Source organism: Dipodomys merriami, unplaced genomic scaffold (assembly GCF_024711535.1).
Source record: "Dipodomys merriami isolate MVZ:Mamm:240054 unplaced genomic scaffold, mDipMer1.0.p SCAF_13, whole genome shotgun sequence".
Taxonomy (NCBI): Eukaryota; Metazoa; Chordata; class Mammalia; order Rodentia; family Heteromyidae; genus Dipodomys; species Dipodomys merriami.
The window spans coordinates 27,723,652-27,746,330 of record NW_027202604.1 but is presented as its reverse complement, the minus strand read 5'-3'; the positions used below and the strand labels follow the sequence as shown (position 1 = coordinate 27,746,330).

At 42.6% G+C, this 22,679-nt stretch overlaps 1 protein-coding gene across 6 annotated transcripts in view; it reads left to right on the top strand.

Annotated features, from left to right (window-relative positions):
• Positions 1-22,679, top strand: part of Foxp1 (forkhead box P1) — a 645,990-nt gene that overhangs the window by 479,840 nt on the left and 143,471 nt on the right. For all 6 annotated transcript variants that reach the window (XM_070018961.1, XM_070018960.1, XM_070018954.1 and 3 more), the window contains one exon: positions 9,445-9,594. In XM_070018961.1, the coding sequence (XP_069875062.1) occupies positions 9,445-9,594 (150 nt within the window). The remainder of the gene's footprint in view (positions 1-9,444; positions 9,595-22,679) is intronic.

Below are 22,679 nucleotides of genomic sequence, written 5' to 3'. Positions count from 1 at the left end.
CTTTATGTCCAATTAACCAGCAAAAAGCTGAGAGTAGAAGTATAGACAAGTAGTAAGAGTGCTAGCCTTGAGCAAGAGTGCGAGACCTTGGGTTCAAGCCACAGTCTAGGCACTAAAGAAAAAAGAAAAAGAATTGAAAGACCCAAATGAAAGCTGGTAATAAAAGAAGATTTAGAAAAAAAGGTACAGGTTGGTGTGGGAAGTGGTCCAGGTGCTGGGGGAAACTTTGGCCTCCCTACTTTGTTCTGTACAGAGGAGTGACCCACCCACGAGCCTGTGGCTTACTTGCTTCTGCAGGCAGGATAATGGCAGTGATGTGAAACTTTGGTCTTTCTTTCCCATCCCTTTTGAGTTGAACTCAAACACATAGCACTGGAATGTTGCAAAAGACATGGATGTGTCTCTGCTCTGGTTTTTTTTCCCCCCATGTCTATCTTGATTTTCATTTTTTCTGTCTCATAAGGTCATTTGCAAAGACTGGGACGTTGTCAAAAATCCACACAGGACGCTCTGTCTACAGATCAACTGTTAGGACAGGCCCGGAAATCTTAGCATATTGCTCTGGCTGTCAGAAGGCTGGGGATGGAGGATACCACACACAGCCTTTCCCTTGTCTTTTACCAATGCCCAGCGGATCTAAGGCTTTACTGTAGGCCCCAGCTACTTCTGAGGGTTGAGTCAGGTGAGGTTAAGACCAGTGAAGCTGAAAGTGAGTCACACCCTGTTGCATTGTCACAGGCTAGACCAAGCAGTAAGTGGTTCAAAGAGGCGGTAGACGGTCTGATGAGTGGTTCTTGTCTCCTGTGAGATTTATGGGGAAAGTCACTCATTTCTTACTAAGGACACCAGTTGCGAGACTTGATGGTTCACTGTGCTGCTTTCTTTCCGTGTGTACCTAGTATTTACATAGGCGTTCTCTTTTGTCTTTTTGGTCTAAGACTAGATCTTGAACTCGGGACCATGTGCCTCTTTTCTGGCTGTTTTTGTGCAAGGCTGATACTCTACCTTCACTTGTGGATATTTCAGGTTCATTGGCAATAAGGTTCATGGACTTTTCTGCCCAAACTGGTTTTGAACCACGATCCTCAGATCTCAGCCTCTTGAGTAGCTAGCTAGCACCCAGCTACTACCCATTTTTAATATATGATTCAGAAACATTCTACAACATCCACTGAAGGAGGAGGGGTGTGGCATATGATACTTAAATGTTTTCACAACTACTAGAAAAGCTGGGTAAGAGCAGTTCACTTTCCCACTATCCATGTGATAACTCCATTGTAAGATGTCATCATTTTATGCTGGACACTGGTGGCTCACGCCTGTAATCCTAGCTACTCAGGAGGCTGAGATCTGAGGATCGAGGCTCAAAGCCAGCCTAGGCAGGAAAGGCCTCCGGACTCTTCTTGCCAACTACCAAAAAGCTGAAAGTGGAGCTGTGGCTCAAGTGATAGACTGCTAGCCCTGAGCAAAGAATGCTCACAGACAGCTTTCAGGCCCTGAGTTCAAGACCCAGAACTGGTATACACTCCCCCTCTCCCCACCCCCCAAAAAATAATTAAAACAACAAGAACAAGCCTGCTGCTGCTGGCTCAAGCCTATAATCCTAACTACTCAGAAGGCTCAGATCTGAGGATGATGGTTCAAAGCTGGCCTGGGCAGAAAAGCCTGTGAGACTCTTATCTTCAATGAACTACTTAGAAAAGCCCAAAAGTAGCACTGTGGCTCAAGTGGTAGAGCACTAGCCTTGAGTACAAAGAGGCTCTGGGATAGTGACCAGGCCCTGAGTTCAAGTCCCAGAACTGGCAAGACAACAATAAATCTCCACTTTGGAAAACCTGTTGGTAGCTTGGAATGCTGTGGGTTCTCTATGGACACTTTGGGTCCTGTTAGCCACAGTCTACTTCTTTCCTCTCTGTACTGGAATGGTAGCTGAGCCTACATCTGAAAGACGATCATGTTTCCTGTACAGTGGACTGCCAGTACTTGTCCCATTGTATTATATGAGGGCATTCATTCTATGAGGCAGTGGTAGTAGTTGGTGGCTGGGGCTGGAGCCAGGTAGAAAAGACTCTCTGGAGGTTCTTATGTGTGCCCAGGTGAAACTCCCCAGTTTCCCATGCTGCTCTTAGGTTCTTTTACTAGCTGTGTTTCCCACCCCCATATGTACAAGGAGTGTTGATCAACCCCGAAATTGTCTGAGACACAGGTTTGATCTTGAGGGGTGGAGAAAGTCTAGGAGAGAAATTAGAAGGATGGCTGAGTCAGAGCAGCCTTGAAAGCTTGAAAGGGGACCACATCTCCTGACAGGCAGGAAATAACCAGCTTTGTCACCTGGCCATGAGGTGCATGGTCTTTATTCTCAGGATACGGAAAGTCTCACACCTATCCATCTGAGCTGCTGTTAATCTATTTCTGGGAATACATACTCAAAGTGTGCTTCAAGGTTTCACTGGTTTAAGACAGAGAAACACATGGGTGTATTTATTTTCATATTTCAGTTCCTTTGTAGAAATGAACAACTGAATTTGAGCTTGTCTTTCTTTCCTTCTTTCTTCCTTTTCTATCTCCCTCCCTCGCTCCCTCGCTCCCTCGCTCCCTCTCTCCCTCCCTTCCTTCCTTCCTTCGTGTACCCATACTGGGGCTTGAATTCAGGGCCCTTGAGTTCTGTCCATTAGCTTTTTACTCAAGGCTAGCATTATACCATTTGAGTCACACCTCCATTTTCAGACTTTTGCTGGCTAATTGGAGATAGCCTGGATGGCTTCAAACCGCCTCCTGAGTAGCTAGGATTTTAGGTGCAAATTTAAGCACCGAGCTTGAATTTGAGCTTGAAGAGCAACTAATTCTAAGTGCCTTCTTTTTAGCTAAACTTGAGCACTGTTTGGGGGAACTGATTGAAAACTGGGTTTATATAAATTCTGCCTTGGGCTAAGGAGTATTAAACACTCCTTGGTGAGCATGATGGGGACCCAGGTTTCAGGCCCAATAGTCAAAACAAACAGCCCTACCTAGTAGAAGCAAGTTTTCAGAATACAAGGGACTGGCAACATTTTCCGTCAGTGGATGTATAGGAAGGATTTAAGGCTATCAAACATATGTTGAAAGTCACTTAGAAACCAACCAGATATAATTGGATGAACTCAACTGTTTTCTAAATAAAACTTCATTTGCAGGTACGGAAATTTGATTACAAAATACTTTTTTAAAAAACTTTCTCCCAAATGATTTAAATAAGTATCACCAAATATGCCTCTCTTATGGGCTGATCAGAACAGATGATGGAACAGATTTGGTTTAATGGCTGTACCTTGCTGACCTGTGACCCCAGACTTTCCAGTCAGTCCTACTTTCTGAAGAGCTCATGTCAGCCCTGTCACCTAAATATGCTATGCAAAATGTTTCATAAAGGATTTTTTCCTCCTTCCAGCTTGCTTTATGTATATGTGTGTGTGTGCACTTGCTCAAACCATATTTTGTGTAAACCTGTTAATGATTCTTCAGAGATGGTAAACATGTTTGTGAGCACTGGCTACCTTGATAAACCTGCTAAACATAGGATTACCTACCCTACCCTACTCTACCCCCCACCCCCCACACCCATATAAACACCTGCTATGAACTTGAGATGCAAATAGCCCAGAAGTTGTAAACATGCTTATGGAAAACATAATTTGTTTTTTTAAAAGGAAAACAGATGGCACTTATTTACCAAGAGTGTTAAGATATTGATGAGAATGAGTTCATCTTGAATCAATAGAGTAGAAGGTGTGCCACAGGCCCAGGTCCCCCAGTTACTATGGAAACCTGGCTTATGAAAGCAGCAGCCAACTTCTGAACTCCCAGACTCCCTCTAGACACTCAGAGCTGGCCAGAGTCCTTGGCACTCTGACCATTAGACGTCTCCCAACTCCTTGTGAAGAGACAGGCAGAGATGGCAACCAGGAGATCTACAGGCAAAAATGTCCCCTGCCTGCCACTGTACCCACGATCAGGAAAGTGTGTGTGTGTGTGTGTGTGTGTGTGTGTGTGTGTGTGTGTGTGTGTGTGTGTGTGTGTGTGTGTAACCAGGAGCAGAGTGCCTGGTTTGATCCATTGCCTTTGCTCCATGATATCCTCAAACTGAGTCTTTACCATAAGCCAAGCCCGGTTCTCAAATATAGCACCAGTTCTCCGGTGCCAGGCAGGCACATCTGTTATAAAGGAAGTGTTGATTCAACCCAGCCCAGGAAGAGCCACCAAGAGTAAAAGGTCTCCAGAGATTGGAGTGGACCTTTTAAGTTATTTACATTAGCGGTTGGTCTGGAACCTGAGCCAGAGGTGATCCTTCCTGCTTACAAGAGAAATTCTTTCATTTATTCATTTCCTCACACATGCGCAGTCTCCCTCTGTTGTTTTTTTTTCCTCCCTCCTTCTTGCTCTCTGGGCTTGTCTTCCTCTTCTCTTCGCTCTTTCTCTCCTCTCTATTCTCTCTAATATGTACAGAGTCCGATGTCCACATACTTTCTATTCCGTATCCAAAGTATCCAGTTTTATCTTCCAGCAGTGTATCCTAAGACACTTCTGCAGTTGTGATTGAGACACTGCTAGGGAAGTAAGAGCAGGCCCAGGCCCTTCTCACTCCTTGGTTATATTGGGGATAAGATTGTGTCTGAGGTTGAGACAATGGAGTCTGAAATGAAGAACTTTAATCTACTTTGATACAGATAACACATTAAAACATTCGAGTAGCCAGCCATCAGTGGCTCACACCTGTAATTGTAGCTACTTAGGAGGCTGAGATCTGAGGATAGGGGTCCAAAGCTAGTCTGAGCAGGATAACCTATGAGGCTCTTATCTCCACAAAACTAACAAGAATCTGAAATTGGAGCTGTGGCTCAAGTGATAGAGGCTTGAGCACAAAAAGCTCAGGGACAGCATTCACACCCTAAGTTCAAAGCCCAGGACCAGCACCAACAAAAGAAAAAGAAAAGAAGAGTAAAACAGGTAACAGTGGCTCACAGTTTTAATCCTAGCTACTCAGGAGACTGAGATCCAGAGGATCAGGGTTCTAAGCCAGTCTGCAAGGAAATGTCCGAGAGACTCCATCTCTAAAATAACCAGCAAAAATCTAGACTGGTGGTGTGGCTCAAATAGTAATGTGTTAGATGAGCAAACATGAAGCCCTGAGTTCAAACCTCCATACTGGCAAGAGGTGGAGGGAAGACTGTCAAATAATTATGTTTGAGCAGCCCTATGAACCCAGAATTTTTACCCCACTCATAAGCCATGAACATAATAATAAGTATTTTTTTTTTTTTACTTTCTATCAATGTAGATGGCAGAGATTTGTATGGGACACCAGAAGCTGCAATCTTACTGTCTTGCCCTTATTTCTGTGACAATTCAAAGGCTAGATTGTACTGGGATGTGAGAAAAATGCCCTTTAGAGATTGGTTTTGAAGCCTGCTATGTATCCTAATCAAGTAAGTTTTAAATTTTTGCGGAGACTGAAGATGATTTTATAAGTTTATTTTTATTTACTTATTGGAGAGTGTTAACTTTGCCCCAACTTCGCTCACATGTTCCTGCAAGAGTAGGGACATGATAGCATGATCATTTGCCACCGTTCCATATCCAAGTGATTTCTGTTTTGAGTTATTTGAGGTTCTTTTCTCTGTTGGAAGGTGTTTGGGGGCTGAACTGCAGAAGCCATAATGCATATCCTGTGTGGTGGTCTGTTCAGTAGTTTGCCTAGACTTTGTATTGTGTGATTCATGTAAGTTCTTCTACCCGCTCCTGTGGGTTTCTACTGTTCATTCTTCTCTGCAGTGGGCCTTCATGGGAAAGTTGGGAAAGAACTGGGCTTGATCAAGTGAGCATACAAGTAAACCCATTCTGTGAGGAGAATGAAAAAGACACATTCACAAGTTACATTTTTCTTAAACCACCACAGCACATCTGAGATTCCAGACACTGTCTTTTGAAGTGTATAAGTGCCATGGAGAGCCAGCTCAGGAAGGACAGGTTGAAAACAAACATTAGGTCTCGGTTCACCACTGTCTTCTACTGAGGTACAGCTATGAGTGCATGCTTGTGTAAAAGTAATTGTGGGTGTGGATGTCATTCTTAATATCTTCCCTTTTACAGAAATAGGAGCTTGAATGTGTGGCTTCTCTGAGACCAGCTTATTTAACAACTCCCTGTTCCTGGTGAAATCATGATTATTATGTGGAGTCATCCCCACTTGGTTCTTCTTTGCTTGCTCTGGTTTAGTATTAAATGAATGTAACCACGCTAGGTGCTAGTGGCTCACGCCTGCAATCCTAACTCAATTGACTGAGAGCTGAGAATTGTGGTTCAAAGCCAGGCCAGGCCCACAAATCTGAGATATTCTTACTGCCAATTAACCTGTAAAAAGCTGGAAGTAGAGGTGTGGCCCAAGTGGTAGAACACCAGCTTTGAGCAAAAAAGCCAAGTGAGAGGATTAGGCCCTGAGTTGAAGCCCCAGTACTAGCACGTGTGTGTGTGTGTGTGTGAGTGTGAGTGTGTGTGTGTGTGTGTGTGTGCATGTGTAACCTTTGTCTTCTCTACCATGTTTCTCTCTGTACTATCTTTCCCCCTGTCAGCCACAATCCCACTGTCTGCCTTGCAGATCCCAGCTGGAGCCTCTTCTGCTGATCAGTCACTTACCCCGAGCTCTGTGACAGCCTTCCTCACAATAGAGAAGAAACTGGAAGGCTCCCTGTGAACTAGTTAAGGGAGCATGCATAGTAGGAGAGGCGTTTGCTCCTGCGGGCACCTTGCATGGGGGACTATTTTTCTTAGATGATATAAATGAAATCTTCCCTCTGCCCACTTTTCCACCTACGCATGTACCGAGCGTCTCCAAGGAGACAAGGAAACCCGGAGTCCAGCGATGGTGAATCCTCCAGTGAGACAGCCGGCTGGAGTCTCAGGCAGCCCTCCCAGGCGCCCTGCCTTCCAGCCGCCCCTCTCAGACAGCCGCCCTTCCAGGCAGGCTTGGTCAAATGAGCCTCTCCCTTCCCAGAGGGGCTAGCCTGCTCTCTGCATCATAAGGGCTAGTTGGGGTGAGTCCAAGAGCAGGAGGCTTCCTTGGGACCGGAGGAGCAGATGCAGCTGGGCAGGAAGCTATCTTTGCTCTCCTTTCTGCTTCTTAGACACAGAGATGCCTTTCAACCTTATGGAGATTTAGACCAGGTATAATTGTGTGCATCTGTAATCCCAGCTCCACAGGATGTGTTCATAGGAGGATTGCAGTCCGGGCTGCCCCCTAGAGAAAGTGCAGTACTCTAAATAATTAAAGCAAAGTAAAAAAAGAGGACTGGAGGTCGAGCTCAGGTGATAGAGCACCTGCCTAGAAGTGTATGACCTGGAGATAATGCCCTGGTACCACTGAACAACAACAACAAAAAAGCAATCGTTTTCAGTCTAGTTAGGGGCTTGTTTAGTGGGCTGTCCTCAGGAGGAGCAGTGCAGTCTGTTTAGCTAGGTGTCTGCTCCTAAGCACAAATCCCACTGTCACTGGACGCAGGTGAAGGTTGGTGAAGTTTCCCCTCTAAAAGTTGGGACTCTTCACTTAGGGTCTTCGACTTTGATCACAGAATAAGAATTTCTGGACAAGTCATCATGGCAAGAACACTTGGCAGAGCTTTATTGAGTAAGGAAGCCAGCAGGCAAGCAGACAAACAGAGGAGCAGAAAGACCAGGGCACACTCTGGCAGAGTAGGTTGCTCTCAAAGGGAGACAGACACACAGACGTATGAGGGGTGTTATATGATAAAGGTGGGTGGGGGTCTGACTTAAAAATTATGCCAAGATGGGAGTCTTGCTCTTAACTGGTGTTGTTATGTCTTCTCAGTTCCTAGCTCTTATTTACCATCCTGATAGTTTATGTTTTGGGTCCACTATTTTTTCTGGGGGGTGGGGCATTTCTCTCCTGTCTCCAAATAGATGCTAATTCTTGAAGTCCTCCTTGTGTTTCTTAGAAGCAAAAATGTTTCTGAGTACTTTGCTTCTGAGTTGCCTTCACCAGGCCTCATTTTCCCTAATTTGTCCTGCATCATTTTCTCCTAAAATAACTTTTGGTCCCTTAAGCTTAAGGGACATAGATGGATGAATAGCTCCTGTATTTGCGTTAAGCTTTAGGTTTTTGTTGTTGTTGTTTTGTTTTTTAATTCCTGGCAGCTGTTTACCATGCTTCATTTTCCCTACTCTAGCCTGCCCTCACCATGACCACCCTACTCCTTTCTCCCTAGTTCTATTCACAGGGGCTTCCTGGCCACCTGACCTTTCTCCACCTCCACATGGCATGGTCAGTACTTTGTGCTCATTTGAAACCTGTGGTATTGCACTCTTTTGATTCATTGACCACATCTGTGTGCCCTCCTTTGAGACACAAATGCCTGGTTTTTAGATAGATACCATTAGGTGTCTAAGAAATCTCACGTTGTCGCTGTACTCTGCAGACACCATCTAGTGCATAGTCTCAGCATCTTTTCCCAGTAGTATACCTTCTGGGTTCTCAGCTGAACTGAAGAGAAACCTAACTTTGTAGGTGAATTTTTCACACTGTATTGGCACAATTTAAGTTTTCTATTGCTGTTCCTGATGTCGCTTTTGAAAAGGGGTGTCCTGGCATTATTCCTGTCTTTAATTGTTGGGCTGAGGACATCATCTGTATTGATAACACACCTTTATTTTTCTTCTTGAACTCCTGAAAAATATTGGTCATTATATAGTTAGCACTTTGTAGAACTTCTTTCTCTTTTGCCATATCCCCAGGTCATATCTCCTCTCTAATATCTGTCTTTAAAGAAAAGCATTCTATTTTGTCTGCTGGAAGGGGTTGATTAGACGTAAGCAGTTTTGTTTTCAGATGACTATGGGTCGGATTGGCTCAGCGTTGATTTTTGTTTCCAAGTATGCCTCTCCTGCTGTGTTCTGCCTTGACCACTGACTGCATTTACAGTGACTTGCCTCACTGCTTAGTTTTTCCTCTTCATGAGGACTCAGATGAGATGAAACTATTACTTTCAACTTGAGCCTCCAAGTTGCCCCAAGAAGAAATTGAGAGAGGACAAAGGTACCTCTCCTAAGGGCCCATCATTTTCTCTGACTTTGGCCAGGTCACTCCTGCCTTCCAAAATCAAAATACCAACTCATTCCTACTTCTAAGTTTATGGCAAGTTCCTGATAGAAACATAGTGTCTGCTTACCGTGACCTACTGTGTGTACGGATCTATGGGTCAAATTAACCATATCAAAGGAAATGTCAACAAATTTGGGTTTTACAACTTAGTCTGGTGGGAAGGTTTGTTTTCTGTTTCCTTTGCTTGGAAATGGGTCTGTCAGGGCTGGAGTTTGTACTTCCTGGATTTTTTTCCAGTGAGGGAGTCCCCCAGTCCTGTGTGGTAATGGCATTGTTTCCTTCCATCTTTCCTCCAGGCCTTGCAGGTGGCCAGGCAGCTCCTCCTTCAGCAGCAGCAGCAGCAACAACAACAGCAGCAGCAGCAACAGCAGCAGCAGCAGCAGCAGCAGCAGCAAGTTAGTGGATTAAAATCTCCCAAGAGGAATGACAAACAGCCAGCTCTTCAGGTACAAATTTTTTTCCCTTCTAGCAATGGCCATTAGACCCCTTGCAATAGCCAATTAGCCATTCCAAAGCTGGCTATGTCGAGAATTGCCAATTGTAGAACAAAATCTCCTGCAACCATGCATTTTGATTTCATCAGCAGAGCATGACATTTTGGGGGAAAATATCTATTTGACCAAAAGACTTATTGTTGGGAATAAGATGATTGACTAATCATGAGTCATAACAGAAGGATGAAGAGTTGCAGGGACTGGATTGCTTAATACACAGTGTAGATTACCAAAGGAAAAAGTTCATAGGACTTTATGTTGTGCCTTCTCATGGTGAGACTAGGAATGGAGGCACACACAGGGACTTTAGTGCCATTGTGCTCAAGGGGAGACAGTTCTGACTCCCAGAGGACCAGTGAGCAGTTTCAAGAGACATTTTCTATTAACATATTAATTCTCTGCCATAATGAGGTTTCATATGATCATTTTATATGTGTATACAGCATGTATCAGGCATATCCCTCCTTCCTTCCCTCCCTCCCTCCTTCCACCCTCCTACCATCCATCCCTTCCTCCCTCTCTCCCTCCCTTCCTTCCTTCCTTCCTTCCTTCTATCTACCTCCCTACTTTTCTCATCTTGTATTACTACAGAAATCTGGCTATGAAGGTATCTCCCACAAAAAATGTATTTGCTTTTGAATATATACCCAGGAGTAAGATAACTGGATCATTTGGCAGTTTAGATTTGTATGGTGTGTGTGTGTGTGTGTGTGTGTGTGCGCGTGCGTGCGCACACATGCACGTGCATGCATGTGTGTATGCAAGCACATACATCAGTGCTGGGATTTGCACTCTGGGTTTAGGCACTGCCCCTGAGCTTTTATGCTCAAGGCTAGCACACTGCCGCTTAAGCACAACTCTACTTCAGGCTTTTTGATGGTTAATTCAACATAAGAATCTCATGGACTTTCCTCTTCAGGCTGGCTTCTAATCATGATCCCCAACCTTTACTGATATAAGCTACTGGTGCCTGGCCGTTGTTTTAGATTTTAAAGGGTCTTCCATGTTACTGTCCCTAGTGGCTATACTAATATATACTTCCACCACAGTGTAAGAGTTCTCTTTTCTACATTAAAAAAAATGTTCACAGCCAAATTTAGGGGCCAGGAGGTTAGTAACTGTTCATGGGTACAGTAGGACCACAGATGCTGCTCAGTAGTACACAGGAAACTCCTCCAGCATGCAGCAGGATCTAGCAGCCCAAAATGTCATTGACATCCATGTTCTAGTCATTACTATTAGTAATTACAATACTAATATTCTAGTCATTCTAGTAATGCTAGTAGGACATAACCCTTCTTCAGTGGATGTTCATGGATGTTACTGAATCATTTATTTAAAATGAGGAGCCATATTTATTTATGTAAAGATAATTAAAAATAGCTTTAGCAACTTCTTATTTCAGACTCATTAAGGCCAAGGGGTCAGTAGAGTTGAAAAAGCTAATTTGAAGGCTAGAGGTGTGGCTCAAGTGGTAGAGTGCCTGTTAATCATGAAGCCCTGAGTACAGACCTCAGTGCCCTCTAAACCCAATAAAACCTAATTTGGATTTTTGAATTCGAAAAGAAAATTGCAATAGGAATCTCAAGGAAACTTGACTCAGGGTTATTTGCATATGTATGCTCAAATTCAAGATAGGACACTTGCAAGTAATAGTTAAGAATACTTTCAGGGGCTGGGAATATGGATTAGTGGTAGGGTGCTTGCCTAGCATGCATAAAGCCCTGGGTTCGATTCCTCAGTACCACATACACAGAAAAAGCCGGAAGTGGCACTGTGGTTTTAAAGGTAGAGTGCTAGCCTTCAGCAAAACAAGCTCAGGGACAGTGCCCAGACCCTGAGTTCAAGTCCCAGGACTGGCCATGGCTCACACCTATAATTCTATCTACTCAGAAAGCTGAGAGCTAATGATCCCAGTCCGCAACCAGCCCAGGCACAAAGTATTCCTCAAGACTTCTCTCTCCAACCAACCACCAAAAAGCTGGAAGTAGAAGTATGGCTCAAGTGGTAGAGCTGCAGTGTCTCTTTCCCTGAAAGTTTTGGAATAGAATCTAATACCAGATGAGTAGCACTTGGTACCAACTAAGTTGATCACGAGGTCAACCTAAATTCTAACTTCTGTTGGCTTCTCATGGGTTGGGATGAACTAATACTATTTTTCAGATCATTCTGCAAAGATCAAAGTGGGTTGGACAACCATTTCTAGTATTTATGAATCTCCTAGGGAGATACTCTCCCCATCCCTATTACAGAGAAAGTTCAGCACTGTACTGACATTTGATTAGAAGTTGGATGATAGGATATGTTGTTTACAGACACTTCCCAAAACTGTTGTTTGGTAAACCATCAGCAGGCCACCTTCCTGGTAAAGAGTGAGCACAGGGTACAGTTTTAATGAGTTAGAGTACCATGGAGGGGCCTGTGTCAGGTGCTTTAAGAAGTGCTTTGTTGTGCAGATGTCTTAAGAACAGCACTGGAGGATGAAATGTGACTGTAGTGACCTTTCAGCTGTGAGCTTATTTGTCAGGATTCAAATAAGTTGAGAGGATCAAACCGAACAGTTTCCGTAGTCAGACTGGGAATTGTGCTTCAGAGGTCAGCAGTGGAGGCCACATTGCAGATTCCATAACATAGCCAATTGTTGGTACATATTAAAGTACTAGGGCATCTCCTGCAGACAGAGACGCAATTAAAATTCTAATTTATTAATGTATACAGGGAACCAGCCCAGCCTGTCACTCAGAGATTCAAATGACTGTCCATTCTTTTTGCTTCCCTCTTGGAACTCTCACAGCCTTAAAAAAAAATGTAAGGAGTCCTGTTGAATTTATCAGACCTCAAGTGCGTTGGAAAATATGACAATGTATTATTAGGGAGAAGAATCTTACACATAGTAGAGCTTTGGTTAGAAATTAAAAAAAAATACACACATATACAATCTGTCTGATCATATTGCTTTCAGTATTGAATATCATTTGTGATTTTTTTTTGTACTAGACTTATTTTTCCTCATACTTGCTTTTTAAAAACATATGGCATTTTTAGGTAACTTCTTTTCCAAGATGAACGAAGTTCTTTTAGAGCTAAATATACAAAGTAAAGTTTCAGGGGATTTCCTTTGGAGGACTCGGCTTCTTCTAGCCTGTTAGAGGATTTCAGCCACCCTGCAGAAGGGTGTGAGGCAAGAGAGCTTCGTGCTTCCTGGCAAGGGCAGAGCACAAGCCAACCTCCCGCTTCCTGCTGAGCGTTTGAGTCTGTATAAGAAGTGAAGGGAGAAGGGGGCAAATGCTGAATGTTAGTTTTTGCTGAAGGAGAAATCTTAAGGCTCTTCCTGGCCCTTAAATGGTAAGCTGAGAATTTAGACCGGAGTTTAGAGTTGGCTGGGGAAAGAAGAAGGTTGATTGGTATGAGAGGGCAAGGGAGAGAAAAAGGGAGAGAAGAGGATGTGGAGGGGAAGGCAGGAAAGAAAGGAGAGAGAGTACCGATTGCTCAATGTAGGATCATGCAAATTCAGTAAGCTTTATTGGTTTGGCTGGCCTTCCACAAGCAGAATGGGGAAATAACTAACCTAGGCCACATGGTATATTGTTATAAAAATGTGTGTATAGACTTGGAGACTGACTGAAGGAATAACCTTCACATTTCAATCTATCTTGCCATGCTGTCCTCCTGGGGCATCTCAGTCAAGTGGCTTGGAAATGAAAAGGAAATCCTACAACAAAGCTGAATGGTGTTCCTCTCTGATCTTCTACCCTTTATAACTACACTCAGAGATCTATTTTAGCAAATTTCAGATCTTCTGCATAGAGGAAGGCTTGACAGGGAAGAACAATTTGATCTGCTGATAGCAAGAAGAAGGAGAAGGAGAGAAAGAGGAAAAAGAAGGATGAGAAGGGGAAAAAATAAGAAAATTAAATCTCCAAATATACCGTGGCCCATATTTTAAGCATATTTCACACTTCCCCACTTCCAGTTTAGTAGCTTTCCTCAGTTTCTCAGGCTGATGATACAAACAAAAGAAATAAGTAGTTACTTGACACAGATCACAGACTGCAGTCAAACATCACCAACGTGGACTAATTTTTAGAGAGAAGAGGGTAGATAAGGGGAGAAACGAAATGCTTTGCAGATACAGACACTGAACCAAATGTGAGCTGGTTGCAGTCTTGGGTGACATTGTGGTTTATTAATGAATAAAGCATTAAATTAAGTGTAGATACTGCTTTCCCAAGTGCTTGAAAAAACATTTAGTAACCGAATATGTCTTTTTACTTAGTCTATTAATGTACTCTGCAAAGTTTTTTTTTTAAACTAATGATGCAAATGCAAATGGAAAATTAGTCCTTTTTTCCAAAATTCTGGATCAGAAAGAGGCAAAGCAGTGAGATCCAGTGTAATTGGGTGAACACTTTTGTGCTGTGACTATGTGCTAGGCATTGGGCTGGTATTGGCAGGACATTGGCTGTTGAGGATATAAACCTTGCTTCAGGATGCTTAGGAGTTATAAAAGACTTAACAAGATTTTGCTCAAAAAATTATAGATGGATAAAAATAGTAGGCTCTCTTTTATAAATATTTATATACTTCTGAAGATTGCTTAAACAAGTAAAATAAATGCTTAACAGTGCAGGTGTGCTCATAACCCCGAAAATGTGCAACTTTACTGGTGAAAGATTAATTTGTGAGTAGAGGAGCAATTTTATTGATCAAAATTTGGAACTTTGACCGCCGTTTCTGGGTAGTAATTCATTTTGGGTTCTTTAAGCATTTTAGTTGCTGGCACGAGTAGATAAACTGGAAAGAAATCAAATGACACATTTTCTCCTAAGAAAGTAAAAGTACATGTGTATTCTGGCAGTTTGAAAGCTAGGAAAGAAAGTAAACCTTGTATGTCACATTCAGTGGAAAGCTGACCACAAGTTTCAGGCCGTCTATAAAGAATGTGAACCTGAAGCCAGTCATCTGATTGTTTTCCCTCCTGCTTATCCCTTTCCTTCCAAAGTTATGTCATAAGCAAGACCCTGGCTCACGAGTCCATTGCTTTGGCAAGGATAATGAAAGCCACTGGTGGACCGGTCTCTGCTCCGCTTGGAAACTGAGGATTATAAGGAAGACTTCTGCCTCAGATAGGGAAGGTTAGAATGCAAGAGCCAACAAGTGTTTTATTTTGTTGTTGTTGTTGTTGTTTTTGTTTTTTTTTATCTTTTTAGTGGCATTCTTATTTGCAGTTATAGAAAACATTCCTTAGGAAGCCTTATTTGCATTGCATTAAGGCCACATATAATTTCAGTCCCTTGTATCTTTTCCCCATTACTCACTAAAGAATATATTGCTCTGAGGAAACCTTTCAATGAAACTACAATTTTATATTGGAGATGGTGAAATAGAAAACGGTTTGAAATACTTGCCGCTAAAAAAATAGATCGCTATGCACTGAATTAGTAAGGTAGGTAAGGTAGAGGGGCAGGCTTTTCCCTTAATGCTTCCAGTTCATTTACAGCTGGGACCCCTGGCGTTTGAAAATGGATATAAAGTGTTTGGATCCGTTTTAGGAGGCCAATGTTGCCTCATATTTTTGGATACCTTAAAGACCTAAAAATAAGTCTTGATAAAGAGCAATAAAATAGCCAGTTGCCGGTGGCTCATGCTTGTAATCCTATCTATTTAAGAGACTGACATCTGGGGGTGAAGCCAGCAAGAAAGTCCATGAAACTTTTATCTCAAATTAACCACCACAAAGCCAGAAGTGGAGGTGTAAGCGCAAATAATAGAGCACCAACCTTTGACAAAAATGCTAAGACATAGTAGCTAAGACATAGGCCTTAAGTTCAAGAATGAAAAAAGAACAACAAAACAGAAATGATGGCTTTTAAGAAAGGTTATTAAGTCTTTCAGATTATACACACTACTATTAAAAATTTGATAAAGACCCCAATCTCTCCCCCCCCCACCACCACCATGCTAGAAAAACACTCACGCTTACAGAAACGTTGTATTTAGTTTTAAAGGTTTCATGAACCTTTACATTAACAGTCCTAGTTTGGGATTTTCTTTTTCTCAAAAATAATATATTTTTTTTCTTTGCTTGATGTGAGTTGTGATATGTTAGCTTAGCTTTAATCTATCACCTTCAGCTGTCTCTAGGATGACTTGTGTTCTGAGTTCCCCGGACAGCTCCACTCCGTGTCTGGGTGTTTTCATTTCATACTCGCAGAGGTATCCTCGCTTGGACATTTAATTACATGGACCCCTTGCTTGCATGTATTCAAGTGTAAAAATGCAATGTGACACTACTAGTTTATATGTAACCCTGACTGCAGCACCTCATGCAAAGTGTGGTAGATGACGAATGTTCAGTTGGTGCTTAATGCCGTAGCCATTCTGACAGCATCTCTATGAGGTAGGCATTGTCTTTGAATCAGCTTATGACTAAGGAGAAGGAAACCCAGCAGTGGGCCAGAGAGTTGCCACAGGGTCCACCGCCTGTCACAGCAACCTGATGAGAAGCCAGGTTTTGTACACCACTGACTGTCCACATCCACTAGCAAGATACTGATTGCCTGTCATTCTGCATGCATTCACCCAGAACCTACAGAAGAGCACACTTTTCAGAAATAAGCAAAATATTATGCTTTTCTATTGTAAACCAAAAAAAGGCTAGACCCACAAAAACTACTTCCACTGTAAATATGTGGAATTAGAGGAGCTTTGATCTGTGTCATTATCCTAATGCATGCATGTGTGTGTGTGTGTGTGTGTGTGTGTGTGTGTGTGTGTGTGTGTGTGTGTGTGTGTGTGTGTGTGTTCTGAGAGTAACAAGCCACAGCAAAGGGCAGTTACACCTCCCCTCAAAGTCTGAGGTGCTTTTAGGAGCCTGTATTGAAACATGGCAGAGTGTGTTATAATCATTGTTGGGGCATAGAGGTGGAGAGGGACAGGGGAAAAAACATACTTGACTGGTCAAAAATGTGTAAATTGCTGACAAAATGACACATGTAATTAAGAGTGTTCCTACCATTTTACCTTGTGGTTTACACCTCCAGTGTTGAAAAAGAGAGTGACTCCCACCTCGCTAATTACCATTATCACCGAAATGCTGGGGTTGGCGTCATTAGTTCCATGCGCATTTAATTAGAGGAAGGCTGAAATTGGATTTAACTTATTACTTTTTCATGGATCACTTTCTTGTCATCACTTCAAATTGGATTGCAGCCCCAGGTAACTAATTATGAGAGCCACAGGATCAAGAGTGAAAAAAAAAGGTAATTAGGAATAACACTGTCGGACCCTTGCTGGTCGTCCACTTGTGCTTCCAGAAAGGAAGTGTGTGTGCGTGTGTGTGTGTGTGTGTGTGTGTGTGTGTGTGTGTGTGTGGTTGGGGGGGAGAACTTGAGTTGTATTTTGTAGTATTACGGATTAGGTAGTTGGAGCCATGTACGGTTGCTAAGCATCATGGGAGTGTGTCACCACCCATAGTGGCTTCTATGATACACAGCTGAGTTGAAGATGCCATCTCCACGTGGGTCCACCATCAGCTCCTTAATACCTAGATTAAACTTGTAAAAGCAACAGATTGGTTGTAGGTATGAGGCTTCTCAGCAACTGTGTCGTCTGGGGCCTCACATATATGATTACAACAAAGCTGTCACGATGCCTGTGTGCCAGAGTATAGAATATTTTAAGTGCAGGGAGCGAGAATTTAATGAACATATTAATGTTCCCGAAACACGGTTCCTATCTGACAGGAGGATGCATCAGTCAGCATAGTAGGAAGGTTGAGGGTTTACATATTGGGTTTTTTTGTCAACGTTTCCAGCATCCTATACTATTTAAGCTATTTATTTGGCCTCACCCGCACCCCGCATGTTGGAGAGGTTTCCTGAGATTCTGTTTCTCCTTCCGCCCTCATTGAAAATACTTTAAAATAAATTATATTGTTTCCATGTGCAGAGCAGAATTCGGAACTGCAAGCAATCAATTTTATTGACATCGTCTGAAAAAATGTTGATGACAGTTGGAGGATGTGAAAGGATTGGATTTTTTTTTTAAGGCCCTGGTACTACATGTGGCAAAAATAAGTAAATAAATAAATAAATAAGAATTGTGCTCTAATCTCATTACTCAAAGTTCAATGAGACTCTTCTAAGAAGGAATTCTTCATAAAGAAATCTGGTAGGCTGTGACAACCCAGGGAGAAATCTCCCTTATCAAGCCTGTTCATTGCCTTCCTTGCCGGGAGAAACAGCCTCTTGGTTCCTCCATAGAAGTGAATCACCATGCAAAGATGGCTAGCATTTCCCTCTGTTGTGTATAATTGCTATTAATGCTCTGTTAATGTAAGCAAATAATCGTGATGCAGTGTTGGGTGACTTTCTGACCTGGGTGAGCCAGGCTTCCTCATTTTTCTCCAACAGAGGGGAATGTAGACCAGGAAAAGCCCACTGCTAGGAGCCCGCCTGGGGAGCCCACCAGAGTGCTAAAATACTATTCCTGGAATTATGAGTCTTTTTCCTGTGTGATCCTTCTAAGCAGAATCTCCAGAACCAAAATAGTAATCATCAAGTCTAATGCAGAAGATTACAGCTTTTTTTCCCTCTCTCTCTCCCTTTCTCTCTCTCTTTTCTTTTTGGAACATCTTAAGTTGATTTAGGATTTTTGTACACAATATTCGTCTGTGGTTGAAAGGGGGCACGCCAAGGTCAAGTGATGTAGTGTTTTCCATTTTTCCATGTGAGTCTCACACTGTGTGATAAAAGCAAACTCCTCGATTTTGTAAGTCTGCAGGAATTTCTGATGAAGTGCAGAGGTCACATTCCCTGTCAATTTGAGTAGCCAGCACTTGCTAACTACTGTTTTTTTCTTCCTTTTCTGTGTGTCTTTTCTTCCCTCCAACCCGCCCCCCTCCATTCCCTGTAAACCGGGGCACTTTCCTGACACATGCACAGTGAAGTCCTCCAGTCTGAAACTCATTAGCACACAGCACTGGAGCCTGTCCAGTGGTTAGAAAATTTCCTGCAGCCTAGAATAACAGCTTTTGGTGCAACACTACCAACCAGAAGTGACAATGGGATAGTCCCACCCACCTGGCACCATGCCCAGTCAGGAAAACCAGCTGACCTCGAAACACAGTGAGACAGAGGTCATGCCTATGGGATGGGCTCACAAAGTTTTATCTGGAGAGAAACACACTTATAAAATCATAAGGTGAGATACCTTTTCCCCTTACACTGATCATTTCATTTGGGTTGGAGGTATTTACCAGTATTAGCTACAGGAACATGAAAGGCAGCCTTTGGAGAAGTAGGAGGAGGTCTATTTCTCTCTCTCTCTCTCTCTCTCTCTCTCTCTCTCTCTCTCTCTCTCTCTCTCTCTCTCTCTCTCTCTATATATATATATATATATATATATATATATATATATGTGGAACTTGTAAGGATTTAATTGCTTCATTCAATAATTGCTTCATTCATTCATCCATCCAAACTTTATTCATGGAATCTTACTCGATGGCAATTATGTGAACTCTGCCCTGATGTGAGAAAAATTACACCATGGGTCAAATGTATTTAAGCCAAGTTTTCAAATGGGCATCTGAATTCCAGAAAGGCCATAGTCATAATATGAAATATTGAACACTTTTGTTAAACTCTATAAGGAACCAATACTGTGCAACATCAAGTAAAATCTGTTATTATTATTATTATTTTGTTAGCTATGACTACTTGGGATTGAACTCATAGCCTTGGACTTTCTAGGAAAATGTTCTACCACTTTTAAGCCAAACCCCGAGTTAATTTATTGTATTATTATTACTATTACTATTATTTTATTTTACTATTATTATTATTGTTATTACTATTATTATTATTTTGTTGGTCATCGGGCTTGAACTCTGGGCCTGTGCACTGTCCCTCAGCTCTTAAGCTCAAGGCTAGCTTTCTACCACTTGAGCTACAGCACCACTTCCAGTTTTCTGAGTGGTCTCACAGACTTTCATGCCCGGGCTGGCTTTCAACTGCAGTCCTCAGATCTCAGCCTCCTGAGTAGCTAGGATTATAGGCATGCGTGAGCCACTGATGTCCAGCTGCTGCTGCTACTACTGCTACTATTATTAATAATAATAATAATTTTTGCAGCTAACTTGCCTTGTGTTGCCAGTACTAGAGCTTAAACTCAGGGCCTGTGCTCTTGCTTACTGTTTTGCTTAAAGCTGGCACTTGACCACTTGAGTCATACCTCCATTTCTGGTTTTTTTGCTGGTTCATTAGAGATAAAAATATCTCTGAAATGGTGCTGTGGCTCAAAGTTGTAGAGTGCTATCCTTGAGTAAAAAAGCTTTCTGAGCTCTCTGAGTTCAAGCCCTATAACTGACCCTCCCCCCGAAAAATAAAAGAAGAAAAGAAAAAAAGAGTATCTCAGATTTTTGTGCCTGGGCTGGCTTCCAACTGGGATCCTTAGATCTCGGCTTCTTGAAGTAGCTAACATGTCAGGCATAAGCCATTAATGCCTAGCCTTCTGCTTAGGTGTCAGGGCTGAGCTTGGATTGTGTTATTTTCCTGACTTCTCTTCCTCATTATCTGGCACCATAGGTGTGTGCCTCCACATTAAACCTGGTAGGTTTATTATTATTCCCATTTTACAGAGTAGGAAAATGTAACATGGAGAAGTTAACTTGCTGGCGGCCACACAGCTGATAAGTGTCAGAAAGAAGATTCCTGCTCCCACACCCACAGTCTGGCTCAAGAATCTGCTCTTAATCTATTGTACTCTGTGGTTCCTCATTGTGCTACTGCCTGGGCCCCATAGACAAGAGCCAGGCAAAGGAACAGAGTCAGAATTGCTGATGCCTAAATGCTCCTCACCATCCGAACCACCAGACCTCACAGTCTCCTAATTTGGACATATGTTTATGGGCATATATGAAAAACAGTGCTTGTAATTGAAATATTCACTTTCTAAAGGGAAATGACGCTGGGGAAAGAGAAGAAGGATGGGTAGTACTCCCAGGCTACAGACTGCTCTGCAAGTAATTGTCTAAAGGCAGCCGTTGAAATTGAGAAGCACTTTGGAAAAATGTACAGTATGGGAAATTTGTGTTTCGATGTAATTACGGTAGTTGTGAGCTGATGTCATGCCTAGTAACTGTTTTTGTATTGCTTGGGCCTTTGTTACTTAGCTGTGATATCATGAGCAAACTATTATAAACATAGCAGGGCTATAGCAAGCTTGTGTAACAAAAGATCGGGAACTTTTATTAAGTTTGTTTTCCTTGTCATATTGTAAAAATTTATTATGTGTACTGTGTATATTAGAAACAGATTTGGGTAATTCTGTCTAAATGAAGTCATCCTGGCTATTTCCAGACTGTCTGTTTTTGGTTGTGAATAATTTTCATACATCAGATGGTTGTCATATTTAGTCGCTCTCAAAATTTTAAAGAGAACATATCCCATTTTGAACTTTCGGTGGACTTCAGCTGCCTTGCTGTTGGAATTGTTTGAGTTTGAAATTATCGTTGGGGAAATTGCGGAGACTGGAGAGTCGTCACTTCTGAAGGCCTTCTATTCCTAACTTTCCTCCTCCATCAAAAGCACAGACTTTTAACTACTTAAGTAGTAGAATTTCAAACTGCCAGGACACACTTGGGCAGAGAGCGCCAGCCCTTGTCCTTTCTCGTTATATTCCAGTGAGTTACTTGGGTAAACATTCAGGCTGACAGAACCCAACATTTATCGGTGTTCCTGGTAAATGTGGATTTAAACGGGTAGTTCAGAACCTTTGGATGACTCAATCCTTCCTAGCCACTTTCCTCTAAGCTCCTTTGACTGCCAAGCATTTAGAACTAGAATATTCTGCTGGCTGATTTAACTCTTTTTTTTTTCCTCCAACCCACCGCTTTCTCTCCTAACCTCCCCCAGTCTGCTTTTTCTCCTCATTGTTTCCCAGAATTTTTTGGTCACTCAGTTCAGTGTCTGTGTCTCCATCCTCACCTGACCTGTCTGACCTGCCTTAGCTGTAGGTTGCTTTGAAAGATTTGCCTTTTAGGAGAATTGTACTCTCTCCTCAAATCACTATTCCCCGGGTTCCCTGCCATTATGTGTCCACTCCTCAGGCCACTCTGGGAGCTCAGATCCATTCTTCCTGCTAAGTTCAGTTCCTTTAGTCTTTCCCATAGTGCATCTGTGCTCCTCATGCTTCTATACTTGGGATCATGAGCCTGCTTTTATTGCTCTTTAGCACATACCCTTGACTTTTTCTTCCTGCACATCCATTTCAGTATCTGTAATCTGACAGATTACTTTTATCTCAGGCCTCATTAGTTAGAGGCTTGGGAGTCATTGTTGACTTATTAATGATCACATCCTCACTGTGTTCATCAGATCTGCCATGTTGCTTGCGCTGGTGTCTTCTATCCACTCCTTCCTCTGTCCCCCTGTGATAGTTCTATCTCCAGGTACCACATGCCTGGATCTTGACAAAGACCTGTAACCTCCTTTCATTTTCCCCTCACTCCACTCCTCCCTCCTGCCCCCCCAAAAGCTGTATGTTTTATTGTGGGGTTTTTGGGTCAGTTATCAGTTTTGAACTCAGGGCAAGGGCACTGTCCCTGAGCCTCTCTGTGCTCAAGGCTAGAACGCTACCACTTGAGCCACAGCCACAGTGGTTAATTAGAGATAATAGTCTCATGGGGACTTTTCTGGGCTGGCTTTGAACCTTGATCCTCTGATCTCAGCCTCCCAAGTAGCTAGGATTACAGGCGTGAGCCACTGGCACCTGGCTCCCTGCTGTTTTTGTTGTTATTTTATGTGTGTGTGTGCATATCTTACATCATACCTACTCCCCTTAGCCTTTCTGTAAATGCTAGTGTGCTCTGCTCTTCCAAATTTTCAGTGGCCCACTGTTACTTCCCAGACCAAATTCAAATTCTACTGCCTTTCTAGCTCTGCCGTAAACTAGACAGCCTGAGAAGAAGGAGATAACCTTCTTGTTGGGAAAGTGGGGAAAGAGTACAGAGAATCTTAATTCCTATTGTAAGG